This window comes from Lycium barbarum, chromosome 9, assembly GCF_019175385.1.
Source record: "Lycium barbarum isolate Lr01 chromosome 9, ASM1917538v2, whole genome shotgun sequence".
In the NCBI taxonomy this organism is placed as follows: domain Eukaryota; kingdom Viridiplantae; phylum Streptophyta; class Magnoliopsida; order Solanales; family Solanaceae; genus Lycium; species Lycium barbarum.
Window position 1 is genome coordinate 116,786,827 of NC_083345.1, and position 14,564 is coordinate 116,801,390.

Consider the following 14,564-nt stretch of genomic DNA (forward strand, 5'->3'; position numbering starts at 1 on the left):
TATGTTCTGTATCTCTTGTTATGTTGTTATTCATGCCTTACATACTCAGTACATTATTCGTAATGATGTCCTTTTGTTGGACGCTGCGTTCATGCCCGCAAGTGCAGGTAGTCAGGTGAGCAACCCAGCGCAGTAGGATTTTCCCTCAGTGGCAGTCAGTGCGCTCCACTTGGTCCGGAGCCACAGTTTTTTTGGGTATGATATTTTGGTTTGTACATATGAGTATGATGAGGTATTTTCCCATCCTTCCTACAATTATAATCCATAGAGGTCTGTAGACATTTGTATGTAGTTAGCAAGTTATGTAGCCTTGTCGGCTCTATAATACTTGTGATGTTATAACGACCTTGTTGGATTGCATATGTACATATATGCTGGATTATCAGATATTTTTATGTTGGGCCCTTTATGTGTGCAGGTATTCTTTGAGTTGTGGCATATGATGTTCAAAGTAACTGTTAAATCTGGTGGTTCCCGGCCTATGGGTCGGAGCCCGTCATGCCCCTCGTTGGGGTGCGACAATAGGATCTCTAGTCCCCAAGTTAGGTTTCCTCATATGTGACTCATGAATTTATGGGCTTCAATCCCATCCGCTAGATGTGCTCCAGACCGTTTCTCTTGCCAAGGCCTTGGTTAGTGGATCTGCAAGATTATCACAAGATTTGACACAATCAACATTAATGGTACCACTTGTCAAATATGATCTCACAGTACTGTGTTTTCTCCTTATAGGTCTGGATTTACCGTTATAATAACGGTTTTGAACTCTACCAATTGCAGCGGTGCTATCACAATGAATTAAAATAGGAGGAATTTGCTTTTCAAAATAAGGAATTTAAAATAATAAATCTCTTAACCAATTTGCTTCTTCACTAGCTGAAGCTAAAGCTATTAGTTCAGCCTCCATGGTAGAGTTAGCAATAACAGTTTGCTTTTCTGATTTCCAACAAATAGCACCACCTGCCAACATAAAAATATAACCAGTGGTAGAACAGGAATCACCAGATAAGGTGTTCCAATCTGCATCAGAAAAGCCTTCAAGTACAGCAAGATATTTTTTTATAAAACAAGCCATAAGGTTTTGTACCCACTAAATATTTCATAACTCTCGTTATGGCATGCCAATGTTCACTACCTGGCTTGCTTGTAAACCTGCTAAATACTCCAACTGCATACGCAATATCAGGCCTAGTGCACTCAGTCACATTTCTCAAACTTCCAATTAAGCTAGCATATTCCTTTTGATTTATCACATCATTTTCACTTTGAATAGGAAACAAGTGAACGTTTGAATCAAAAGGAGTTACAACATGCTTGCAATCAAGAAAGTTATATTTTTTCAGAATTTGCTCAACATAATGTGACTGGTCAATGAAGATTCCATCACATGTTTTAGTAATTTTTATTCCAAGAATAAAATTTGCCTCACCAAGATCTTTCATATCAAAATGGCTTCTAAGAATAATTTTAGTTTCACCAATAACATTCATGTTAGAGCCAAAAATCAATAAATCATCAACATAGAGGCAAACAATAACATGTGAATTATTCCAAGACTTATGATAAATACACTCATCACACTCGTTTGTTTTAAAACTATTTTCAATCATGCAGGAATCAAACTTCTCATACTATTGCTTTGGTGCTTGTTTCAAGCCATATAGGGATTTAGTAAGCTTACACACTTTGCTTTCTTGGCCTGCTTCAACAAAACCTTCAGGTTGTTCCATATAAATTTCCTCATTTAGGTCCCCATTTAAAAAAACAGTTTTTACATCCATTTGGTGAATACGCAAATAAAAAATTGCAGCAATAACAATTAAAAGTCTTATGGATGTAATTCTAGTTACCGGAGAAAAAGTATCAAAAAGTTCTAGGCCTTCTAGTTGTTCAAAACCCTTAGCAACTAGTCTAGCCTTATATTTGTCAACAGAACCATCCGGTTTACCCATTTACACCCAATCGTTTTACAACCCGGTGGTAAATCAACTAACTTCCAAGTTTTATTGGAGATAAGTGATTCAATTTCATCATTTACAACCTCTTTCCAAAAAATAGCATCATGTGAGGATAAAGCTTCTTGTAAATTGAGAGAGTCATCTCCAACATTAAAAACATAAAAATCAGGACCAAACTCTTTTTCTACTCTAGCTTTTTTACTTCTTCTTAACTCAAAATCATCATATTCTTTATTTTTCAGAACAGACAAAGAAGAACTAGGTAGTGATAAAATATTTTCTTCAGTCCTATGTCCCCCACTATTTTTAGAATCAAATGAAAATTTATTTTCATGAAAAATAGCATCACCTGATTCTATTATTATATTATCTTTAAGACTAAAAAATCTATAGGCAATACTACTTGAAGCATAACCAAGAAAAGCACAAGTAGTGACTTTTTTACCCAACTTAGAAATTTTGGGATCCATTAGCTTTACATAAGCTAGACAACCCCAAACTCTTAGATATCCCAAATTTGTCTTGTGACCTTTCCACAACTCAAATGGTGTTAATTTTGTCAAATGGTGTTATGAGGCACACGATTCAACACATAACAAGCAGTAAAAATAGGTTCACCCCAAAAATTTAGAGGTGCACTTGACTCAATAAGCATGGCATTTGTTAACTCAACTAAAGTTCGATTTTTCCTTTCTGCTATGCCATTAGATGCAGGAGAATAAGGTGGAGTATTTTCATGAATTATTGCTAATGATCTAACAAAAGAATTAAACTCATTAGACTCATATTCACGGCCTCTATCACTTCTAATTCTTTTTATTTTTCTACCAAACTGATTTTCAACTTCTTGGAGATAAACTTTAAAATTTTCAAAAGTGATAAGCATCACTTTTATTTTTCATCAAGAAAACATATGTATACTTAGAAAAATCATCAATAAAAGTGATAAAATATCTATTTCCTCTACGAGTTAAAATTCCTTCAAGTTCACAAATATCAGTATGAATTAACTCTAACAATTCAGTTTTTCTTTCAACTTGAAAATGAGGCCTTTTTGTGATTTTGGCTTTACTACAAGCCTCACATTTTTCAAAAATTTTTTAATCATTGGGATTAATCCTAAACTACTCATGATTCCCACATAACGATTATTAATATGACACAAACGAGCATGCCAAAAATTAGTAGAAGAAAGCATGTAAACAAAATTAGAAACTTTATTCATCTCAACATTCAACTTGAACATCCCATCACAAGCATATCCCTTTCCCACAAAGTACCTTTTTCACTATTATATATTGATCAGACTCAATATTTTGCTTGAAGCCTGCTTTATTAAGAAGAAAACTAGACATCAAATTTTTTCTCATGGAAGGAGTAAAAAGTACATCTTTTAATGTTAACACCCTTCCTGAGGTAAAGCTCAACTCGACATCTCCCTTTCCAAGCACTTGAGTAGTATGAGAATCACCAAGCATGCTGGTTTTGGGCTCTTCAAATGGAGTATACACTTTGAACCAATCTTTGTCATAGCAGACATGACGGTTTGCACCAGAATTAGCCCACCATCCATCAACATTTTCAACCATATTTATGTCTGTTATCACTGCCACAAGTGGCTCTTCGGTAACGTTCACCTGAGGTGTAGGACCACGTTTCCAAAACGTACAAAATCGAGCAATATGCCCACTCTTGCCACAGACAAAGCATGGTCCTCCATTTTTGTGCTTGTTGATTTTGTGCTTGGTTATTACCACCATTATTTTTCTTGGGAGGTCTACCATTATTTTTCTTGAATATTTTCTTTCTTAGGCTCCATAGAGGTATTTTTGTTAGCATTAGGAGCATCATTATTTGAAGTAATTAAATTTACCTTATTTGTGACGGGTTGTAAGTTGCTCTCTTCCGTTTGCAAAAGTGCATCTTGGCCCCTTGCCTCTTCTTCCATGCGGATTCGCATAATCAACGTCTCAAGTGAAGTTTCCTTTTGTTTGTGGCGCATAGTTTTTTGAAATTCCTTCCATGAAGGTGAAAGTTTATCTATTATGCCACAAACAATAAGGTTATCTCCAATTTTTATCTCCTCGGACCTTAGCTCTCCAACGATCATTAGAAAGTCTTGAGCTTGGTCTACCACTGATTTATTGTCCAGCATTTGGAAACGAAAAAATCTACTAGCAGCATATTTTTTCGCTCCAGCCTCCTCGGTATCATATTTACTCTGCAATGCTTTCCAAATTTTCTTTGCAGTAGAGTAAGTTCTATCATAATAATCATAAAAATTATCTGATAGACAATTTAGTAGATAATACCGACACATGTAAGAATCCTCATCGTACTTTTCAATTTTTTCTTGAAGAGAAATAAGTTCTTCATCATTCATGGAAGGGTTATCTACTTTGTTTGGATCTTTCTCAGTTAACACATAAGAAACATTGAGAAGACTTAAGTAGAAAAGTACTTCACCCTTCCATCTCTTAAAATGACTATCGTTGAACCGAAATGGCTTGTTAAGATCTCTCACTTTGACATCCGCGGATTTTTCAATTGTAGCCATTTGGATCTCCTTAAAATTGCTGGTGAAATTACAACTGAAAGTACAATTACAATTGAAAATTAAAATGAAGAAATAAAAATATCTTCGGCTGAGGCGCAAATATTTCGCTCTCTTTAAGGAGATTCAAGCCCACTTTCAACAAATCTTTACCGGTCCAGCAGTAATTTTTCTTGTCCCCTCCAGGATACAACAACTCGGTCACTTCATATAACTCAACAAACTTTGGATAAGATGTTGAATCCAAAGCTCCACAAAAAAAGAACACCTTCCTTCAACTAATAAACTCTTTTTTATTTTCCTCACTTTTTCAAGAACTCTCCAATGTATATTTTTCTCTACACACATAAGGTAAGGATGAAAAACTATTTATAGTTGAAAAATTCATCCTTGAATTGATTGGATGAAAAGAGTGCACTAGTGGGGTAATAAACTGGTGTGAATATGGAGTATAATGACTAGAAGGTTACAAATGAAATAAAGTAACCATTATGTGCCATTAACGTGCAGGAGTAATGTAATAGTGGTTATGAAAATTTCAAAGGAACTTATGTCCACATTCATCCATTTACTCAAATGAGTAATTAGGGAAATAATGATCCTAACGTAAATGGGAAATGCTGCAGAGTTAGGAATGTACAATTGATGCACTTTAATATAATATAAATTAATATTAAAATGCTCTAAAGGTCCATCAGTATGGAGTACAAATTTTTGGTTTCTCTCGTGATCATCCTATGATACCCGCTTTGGGTTCAACTAATTTTAAGTTGCGCCGAAAAGTCTCACTGTATGAGTCTAAGGGCTTCCATGAAAGCAACTCCATTTACATAACTCGAACCCGAATATAACTATACATGGAGGGGTATGGTAAATGAGAACATATATATGCAATGACATATGGGTTCATGTCGTCTCCCTAACAATAAATATCATATACTTTATTGTGTAGAAGCTAAAATTGTGTGGGTCTCTTAGTGTTAATTTTGGTAGAAAATGTGATGCATCCATCTAGGATTTTTCCAGAAGAGAAGTAAATGGTCCCATTAGTCATATGTCTTTTAAATGTTTTAAATTATTAATTATGATGACTTATAATACGTTTTACGTAATTTTCAAATATGTAAATTTTATTTTGGAAGACTTAAAAATTTTATGTTTAAACACACAGTCAAAATTAAGATGCTTGACTCTCAAAAAGTAAAAAGTGTTAAACAGTTTGGGACGGAGGGAGTAATGACTAGTTAGGTCGAAGAAGGACTTTGAATATAAGATGTTGTGCCATAACGTGAATCTTACGTTGCCGTATAGCGACAAGCCGACTCTCCAAACTGAATTTATAAATAAGTCCTGCTACTAAATAAAATAAAGAGGATAGCATCAGCATGGTTGAAAAAGAAATACTAGAAACCTAAAAGTTTCCTATACCAAATGCATTTAGAATTTTAGATGCATACTTGTGTACTGTCAACTTTAGAATAATATCCAATACGTGTATATTGACTGACAATATTTTTTATCGTGCAATCAAATACTTAAATATAAGTAACATTCCCTTAGTGAAATTTTTGAACACGAGCCTTTACTAAGAAATTTATGATGAAAAAACAGAATAAAAGACCATATCTCATTTTCTCCTTCCTTTGCTGATATAGAAGAGAGAGCACACTTTCCAAGTCATACAAGATTACTTAAAGAACCATATTCATAACAAGTCCTGAAATTCTTTATATTGGTATCTTCCACTCCACTCTCAAAAGCCCTTCTTCTTCCTCAGCCATAATTTCCTAAGAGATGGAAGAAATTCAAGTCATCTCCACATGTTTAGTTGGTGCAACATCAAATAATGAATCAATCTCAGACAACAACACCCCAAAAGTTTCTAAAATTGAAATGACACCATGGGATTTACAATTCCTCCTTCTTGACACTATCCAAAAGGGTCTCCTTTTCCACAAACCAAAAGAAAATAATACATCATTCATTGATCACTTGAAAACATCTCTTTCTCGCACTTTACACTTTTTTCCTCCGTTAGCTGGCCGTTTTTCAACCGTTAAAAACGACTGTGATGACACAGTTTCTTTCTTCATAAACTGTAACAACGCAGGCGTGGAATTCACCCATGCAGTTAGTCCAAAATTAACTGTATCTACAATTCTTGATTCTAAACACGTACCGAAAATTGTTCACTCTCTTTTTCCATCGAACAATACTCGTAACTTCGAATGTGTTACTAAGCCTTTATTTGGTGTTCAAATAACTGAACTTGTTGATGGATATTTTATTGGATGTACTATGAGTCATAGCTTAGGTGATGGTACTTGTTTTTGGCATTTCTTGAATACTTGGTCTGAAATATCTCGTGGGTACGAAGTTATTTCCAAAAGTGCAGTTTTAGAACGTTATTTTCCCGAGAAAATGGATGATCCAATTCATCTTCCCTTGAAGTTGGATGATGAAAAATTGTTTGAAAAATTTGAAGTTCCACCTTTGATGGAAAGGATTTTTCATCTTAGTAAGGAAAGTATAGGTAGGCTCAAGGGTAAAGCCAATTCTGAAATGGATGATAAATCTATTTCTTCTTTGCAAGCATACTTGGCTCATCTGTGGCGCTCTGTTACTCGTTGTCGTAAGCTTGATGCTGAGCAAGAAGTCGTCATCAGTGTTATCGTAGGTGAGTATACTTTTGTTTACTTAATTATACGTTTTTAACATGCCTCTTATGATCACTCTTAACAATGATATTCGAGCTCACGAGTTATGACGTCTATTTATTGGATCAGGTTCATAGCATTTTTGTGATTCTTCAGTTGTTGGTATATTTTAAGTTTAGTGCTTGTGATATTTGGCTAAATGTAACTTTTAATTACTTGAAATGAACACTTTAAAAACCATTTACTTATGAATACTTATATATTTTCAGAATTATTAACCTTTACACAGAAATTATGTTAAACATGTATTGTTACTTTATAATTGAGAGCAATATACTTTAAAATCATACAAATTGAGACATAAGGTATACTTAATTATGTTTTCAACAGGTGCGAGATCAAGGCTACATCCTCCTCTTCCAGAAGGGTACTTTGGGAATGCAGTTTATATCAAGCAAGTAGAGACAAGTGCAGGGGAGCTACTAAAAAATGGACTAGGATGGGCTGCAATGCAAATGAACAAGGTAGTTAGTTCACAGAACTCTGAAGAAGTGGTGAAAATGTATAAAAGTTGGGCTGAAAATCCAATTTTATTTACTAAGGGCTCAGGATTTTTGGGGAATACTAACTTGGGGATTAGTAGTTCTCCAAGGTATAATATTTATGGTACTGATTTTGGTTGGGGAAAACCAGTTGCTGTGAGGAGTGGGATGGCAAATAAAAGTGATGGGAAAATTACTTTATTTCCTGGTATAGAAGAAGGGAGTGTAGATATTGAAGTCTGCCTTTTGCCAGAGACTTTGCAAGCAATGGAGAATGATCAAGAATTCATGGAAGCTGTAATTAATTAATGTAACACTCTTTCCTTTTTAGTTTGTCTCAGAAAGAATGATGTCTTTCTATATTTAGTAATAATTATATTTCAAATTTTTTATTTTATCTTTAATGAGATGATTTATAATAAAAAAAATTTACAACTCATTTTAGATTGTAAGCTGCACATAATTAGGACAGAGGAAATATTAAGGATCATTTATGTGTCGTATTTCATTGGAACAAGTATTCATCCCTACAGATGTCAAATAAAGCTTCATTGCTCATTGATCGAGTCAAATAGGCTCATAATTTGTCTCAGTACAGGAAGGAAGATTTTTTAAACTAATGATGTTAAACTTGTCATCATATTTATGTGACTATAAAAGTTTCTCGTTAAAAATAAAATGAGAAATTTAAAGTTGTATTATTTCAAATATAAGATATTTCATTCCTTTTTAAGCGAATTATCAAGAAAATATATCATATAATTAAGTTGAAAAGGAGGGAGAAACTAAAGCAAAAAATGTCCAATGATAACAAAAGGGTGCCTCCACATATTGACATCCGATCCAACCTAACCTAGTAATAAGCAATCTGCCAAAAACAATCAAAATATTTCTTAATAAATAGACAGCTAGTTGTTCGACGTTAATTTTAGGCTAATCTCATACTTCAGTCAATCCCTTCCACTACTAAAAAACCAGCAATTTTCGACCTCAAAAATTCGACCTCAATTGAGATCGAAATTTTTTTGACTTCATGAGGTCAAAATTTTCAGTTTTTATTTTTATTTTTATAGGATTTCGACCACACGAGGTCGGTTAATTAACGGGAAAATATAATTTCGACCTAATGAGGTCGAAACTACTTTTTTGTACAAATAATAAATGAAAAAAAAATATTTTATACAAAATTTAATTATATAAATATAAAATAATTAATTAAAAAATGAAAATTTTCGACCTCATGAGGTCGAAAAGATATTGGTCGAAAAAATTCCTATATTTTTAGTAGTGTTCGTGCTTCAAACCAATCAATCGATCGATCAAGAAGCTATCTCCACGACCCTATTGAATATTTTCCAGATTAGACTTATTACAAGTTGTCTCATGTCATTGTAAGTCATTTTAATCAAAGAATTAAAAGAACTATTATAGATTATCAATGCACCCCAAAAATGAAACTGTTTAAGAGCCTGTTTGGATGGGCTTAAAAAAACTGCTTTTTTTAAGCTAAGCCATACGGGACAACTTATTTTTTTGGATTTATTTTAAGCACAAAATAGTTTATAAGCTGACCAGTCAAACACTCAAAAAAGCTGAAACTTATAAACTAAGCCAAACGGGCTCTAAAATAGGTTTCTCTTTTGAATTAGGACCAAGTTAGTTGTCGAAATTCGAAAAAGAAATATAACTACTCCTATAAAAAAGGAATTCAATTTTGACATAAAATCTTGTGCCATGGAGTGAATCTTACTCTGCCGTGTAAGCCCGTCAACCGGTCCGGTTTAACCGGTAAAATCGGAACCGGTAGAACCGGTTAACCGTCTATTTCTTACCGGTCCGGTTTTGATTTTTTTGAAACCAGAACCGGTTTAAACCGGTAAAATCGGAACCGGACCGGTTAAACCGGTGAAATAAAAATAAAAAAATTTAGATATATCCGTTGCTGGGCTGCTGACCGTTATTGAATCGTTGACAACGGTCCATTTGCAAAAATGGCCGTTGCCAAATGGCCATAAATTCATTTTTTGCGCCCCCCCCCCCCCCCCCCCCCAACCCCCAAACTTTTTTTTTAAACACTTTAACTCATTCCCCACCCCTATATAAACCCTTCTTCATTTTCATTTTAATCCACACCAATTCACTCTTCTCTTTCTCTCAAATCTCAATCTCTCAATTATAGTTACTTTGCAATAATTAGCCACTTTAAATTTCTTTCAAAAAATATTATAAAGTCTTATTCTAGTTTCAATTATTAATTTTGCAATTATAATATTGTTGGTGGAGTTGGTGATTTTGCAACAATCCGAAGTAGCTTTGGTGGATTTGCAATTCTAGCCGCCTTCACTTTGTTGGAAATTAATCCGGCAATTTGGTACCTTCGTTCCAACTCTATCTTTATTTTTCGCAATTTAATTCTAGCAATTTAATTTGTTGCAATTTATTTTCTTGTGATTTATTTGATTGTGATTTAAATTAATTCTATTTAATAATGGCAAAGAGATTTAGACGTGGTGCCGGTAGTAGTAGTGGTATTGTTAGGGGTGGGCTTAATGAGGAAACATTTGTAGAAGAAACACCTAATTTAGGTATTGATGTTGGTGGAAATAATCCACTTTTAGGTCATGAGGCAATGCAACAACATTTTACCAACACTTTTAATGAAATTGATGATGATGAAACACAACCCCCCCCCCCCCCCCCCCCCCCCGAAAATCCCATAGGAGATACATGTCCTGCACAATCACATACACAAGACAAACCGCCTAGAACTCGTAAGCCAACCGCTAAAATTTGGAAATTTATGACTAAGGATAGGGAAAACCAATCAGTTACATGTATCCTATATAGACAAGTATTTGCTTTTAGGCAAGGAACTAGTAAGGATGGTGGAACGGGTACACTAAATGGTCATATGAGGAAAAAACATATGGATGTTTGGGGAGAGCAAACGGGTTCAAATGTGGGGGGTATTCAAATGACGATAGACCCACGAACCGGTAGAAATTTTAAGTATGACAAGAAAAAAGAGCGTGTAGAAATAGCTAAAATGGTAGCTTATGATTGTTTACCATTTTCCTTTCCCTCGGGTTTGGAGTTTGTTACTTACATTCAACGTTGTTATAATCCGTTATTTGAGGGTATTCCTAGAAGTACTTGTAGAGCGGATGTTATAGATTTGTATAAAAAATATAGATTTTATTTGCGCCATGTATTTAATTCTTTAAATTGTAATATTTCTCTTACCGCTGATTTGGGTCTTAACCTTAACAAGTTAGATTTTTTTGCTATTACATGTCATTGGATTGATGACAATTGAGTTATGCAAAAAAGAATTATAGCTTTTTTATATGATGAAGGCAAAAGGTCGTCACGATGGAAAATTTTTAGCAGATTCAATGTCTACTATAAAGAGATTTTTTAATATTTATAGAAAAACACTTTGTATTGCTTTAGATAATGCTTCTAATAATACAAAGGCGATTGGTCTTTTAAAAAGAGAAATAAACCCTCCGCTAAAAAATATTTTTCATGTGAGATGTAGTTGTCACATTTTAAATTTAATTGTTAAAGATGGTCTTGTGTGTTTTGACGATTCTATTCGAAAAGTTAGATATGCGGTTGCGTTTCTTTTTTGTAATGCTAATAGGGCAAGACTTAGAGATTTTAAGAATGCTTGTGTGGAAAATAACCTTAGACCTAGGAAAATTCAAGTAGAAATTGAGCCTAGGTGGAACTACACTTACATTATGCTACAACAAGCATATGAGTATAGGATTCCCATATAACAAGTTCACAACAAATATAATATTAATAGTGATGATTGGTTAAATTTTGCGCATTGGGAAGATGTTAAAGAATGTGTTAAACTCTTAGAAATTTTTTATAATGCAACTCTTGCTTTTTCTAGACAATTCTATCCCACGGTAACCGGAATTTTAGCCTACTTAGCGGAAATAGCTAGAGTTTTACAAGAGTATAAATATAAACCCGGTTATCAAGCGGCTATTTTTGAAATGATAATCAAATTTAAGAAGTATTTTTTTCCCATCCCAACTTTATTTATTTTGGGTTCTCTTTTAAATCCTTATTTAAAAGTGTCTTATACTAAAGCATTGGTTGGTCAAATTTATACATTTTTAGAAATTGAAGAGGGAGTTCAACCATCTTTAGCTGAAGCCGAACTCGCTATTGATGACGAGTTTAGAAAAGTTTTTACTCATTATTCTAATTTGGAAGAACGTGCTACACCCGTTGCTCCACGCCCTACTACTTCTCAAAGTAGCAAAAAGGGCTTGTCGGGTTTGTCGCATTTAAAAGTTTTACATTCACAGCCAACTTCTTCTTGTAATGCAAACTTTGATGAATATAACTTTTATTTGATACAGCCAAATGTGGATATCAATGAACTGGATGAATTGGACGTCTTAGCATGGTGGAAGAAGTACAAGGCAAGTCATCCGATACTCTCAAGAATGGCTCGAGATATCCTTATGGTTCAAGTATCAACCGTGGCTTCGGAGAGCGCATTTAGCCAAGGAAGACAACAAATTGCAAACCATAGACATTCATTATCCGACTTTAGCTTGCAAGTACTAGTGTGCATTCGCGATTGGATTAGATCGGAGCGACGCAACCAAAACTCAGAAGCGGAGGAAGGCGAAGAGGAAGAAATTGAAGATTTGATAGCAAGTGGACCGGACCAAATGGAAGACTTTGAAGATATCTCCATGGCCGAATATGATATGGGAAAAATTAACAAAATGATTCAGAATTGGTGAATTTATTATTCTACTATTTCTTTACAACTCATGTATTATTTGGAAGTTAAAAAAAAATACAACTTGCAAATAAATGTTATCCAAGAATGAATAAAATATATGGCTCATTGAGCTTTATTCTATTTACTTGTGTTCATATTTTTACTTATATTAAGTTAGGAATATACCTAAAATATACTAAGAATATACTTATGACATACATCTACTTAAATTAAAAACTAGAAATTTATATACTTGAAAAATAACTAAAATATACTAAGAATATACTTATAATATATAGTATACATATAACTTAAACATATATATATATATATATATATATATATATATATATATATATATATATATTAAGTTATACATATATATAAGTTATATATAACTTAAACATATTTATATATTAAGTTATATAACCTAAGTATATTGATATATATAAGTATATTCTTACTATATTTTAGGTATATGTATAACGTATATATATACGTATATAAGTATTTTAGGTATATGTATATATACGAATTTATAAACTTAGAAAAAAATTAAGCTATAAATAACTTAAGTTATAATATATAAGTTATAAGTATATATACTATATAGTATACTTAAACATATATATATATATATATATATATATATATATAAGTTATATGTGAGGACCCACAGCTGGGCGCTGACCATGCTGTGAACCTCTGGGTATCTGACCCCATAACTGACTGCTGTGGCATCTGCGCCCTGCTGACTAGTCATGACTACTGAGGTATTGTATGGCAAGAAATCACAGACAATTTGCACACGCTGCAGCGCTTCGAACCCGTGACCTCAGGCCTTTTGTTCTCCCTGAGGTCACGGGTTCGAAGCGCTGCAGCGTGTGCGAATTGTCTGTGATTTCTTGCCATACAATACCTCCAGTAGTCATGACTAGTCAGCAGGGCGCAGATGCCACAGCAGTCAGTTATGGGGTCAGATACCCAGAGGTTCACAGCATGGTCAGCGCCCAGCTGTGGGTCCTCACAAAAAAGGCGACTTGTGTTTGAGGATCCGCAGGTGTAACCCATGCATGCTGCGGGTTGCCCTCCATGACTTGCTCATGTACACTGCATTATTGTATGACTTGGGTCGCAGACGGATCGCACAACTATGCCATCTTCACTCTGCAGAGCTACGGGTATCGAACCCGCGACCTCAAGCTCTTTGTCCCCCGAAGGAGCGCCTCTTACCAGTTGAGCTGCAGCTCAACTGGTGAGAGTCGTCTCCTTTGGGAGAACAAAAGGCCTGAGGTCACGGGTTCGAAGTGCTGCAGCGCGTAGCGAATTGTTGTGATTTCACTGCTACAATACCTGAGTATGTCATGTCATGCAGATCATGTTCATGGGGTCAGTATGGTTAGCGCCCAGCTGTACCCAAGGGTTCACAGTATGGTTAGCGCCCAGCTGTGGGTCCTCACAAAAAAGGCGACTTTTTGTCGAGGATCCACAGTGATCTGCACTGTAGGTTGCCCCCTCTACTGACTGCTGTGGGTATCTGACCCTGCTGACTAGCTGACATGCATCTGCGCATGGACTACTGAGCTATTGTGGCAAGAAATCACAGACAATTCGCACACGCTGCAGCTCAATTGGTGAGAGTCGTCTCCTTTGGGAGAACAAAAGGCCTGAGGTCACGGGTTCGAAGTGCTGCAGCGCGTAGCGAACTATGTGTGATTTCACTGCTACAATACCTGAGTATGTCATGTCATGCAGATCATGTTCATGGTGTCCAGTATGGTTAGCGCCCAGCTGGCACAAGGGTTCACAGTATGGTTAGCGCCCAGCTGTGGGTCCTCACATTATACTTATAAGTATATATAGTATACATATAACTTAAACACATATATATATATATTAATATATATATAACTTAAACATATATCTATATATATAAGTTATATAACCTAAGTATATTGATATATATAAGTATATTCTTACTATATTTTAGGTATATGTAGTATAACACTATAACTTAAGCATATAACTTAATATATATATATATATATATATATATATATACACACGTATATTCTGTATTGCTGACTTGCTGTT

At 34.6% G+C, this 14,564-nt stretch overlaps 1 protein-coding gene across 1 annotated transcript; it reads left to right on the forward strand.

Annotated features, from left to right (window-relative positions):
* The first annotated feature begins 6,075 nt into the window (after positions 1-6,075).
* LOC132611979 (protein ENHANCED PSEUDOMONAS SUSCEPTIBILITY 1-like) lies at positions 6,076-8,169 on the forward strand. The gene is made up of 2 exons (XM_060326332.1): positions 6,076-7,189; positions 7,560-8,169. The coding sequence occupies exons 1-2, from the start codon at positions 6,307-6,309 to the stop codon at positions 8,018-8,020; spliced, it is 1,344 nt and encodes a 447-aa protein (XP_060182315.1). The 5' UTR covers positions 6,076-6,306; the 3' UTR covers positions 8,021-8,169.
* Positions 8,170-14,564: the final 6,395 nt, after the last annotated feature.

Excerpts from the sequence above, each read along its gene's own strand:
- LOC132611979 (XM_060326332.1), top strand. The coding sequence starts at position 6,307 with ATGGAAGAAATTCAAGTCATCTCCACATGTTTAGTTGGTGCAACATCA. Across the intron at positions 7,190-7,559 it reads CGTCATCAGTGTTATCGTAG|GTGCGAGATCAAGGCTACAT; the intron begins GTGAGTATACTT and ends TGTTTTCAACAG.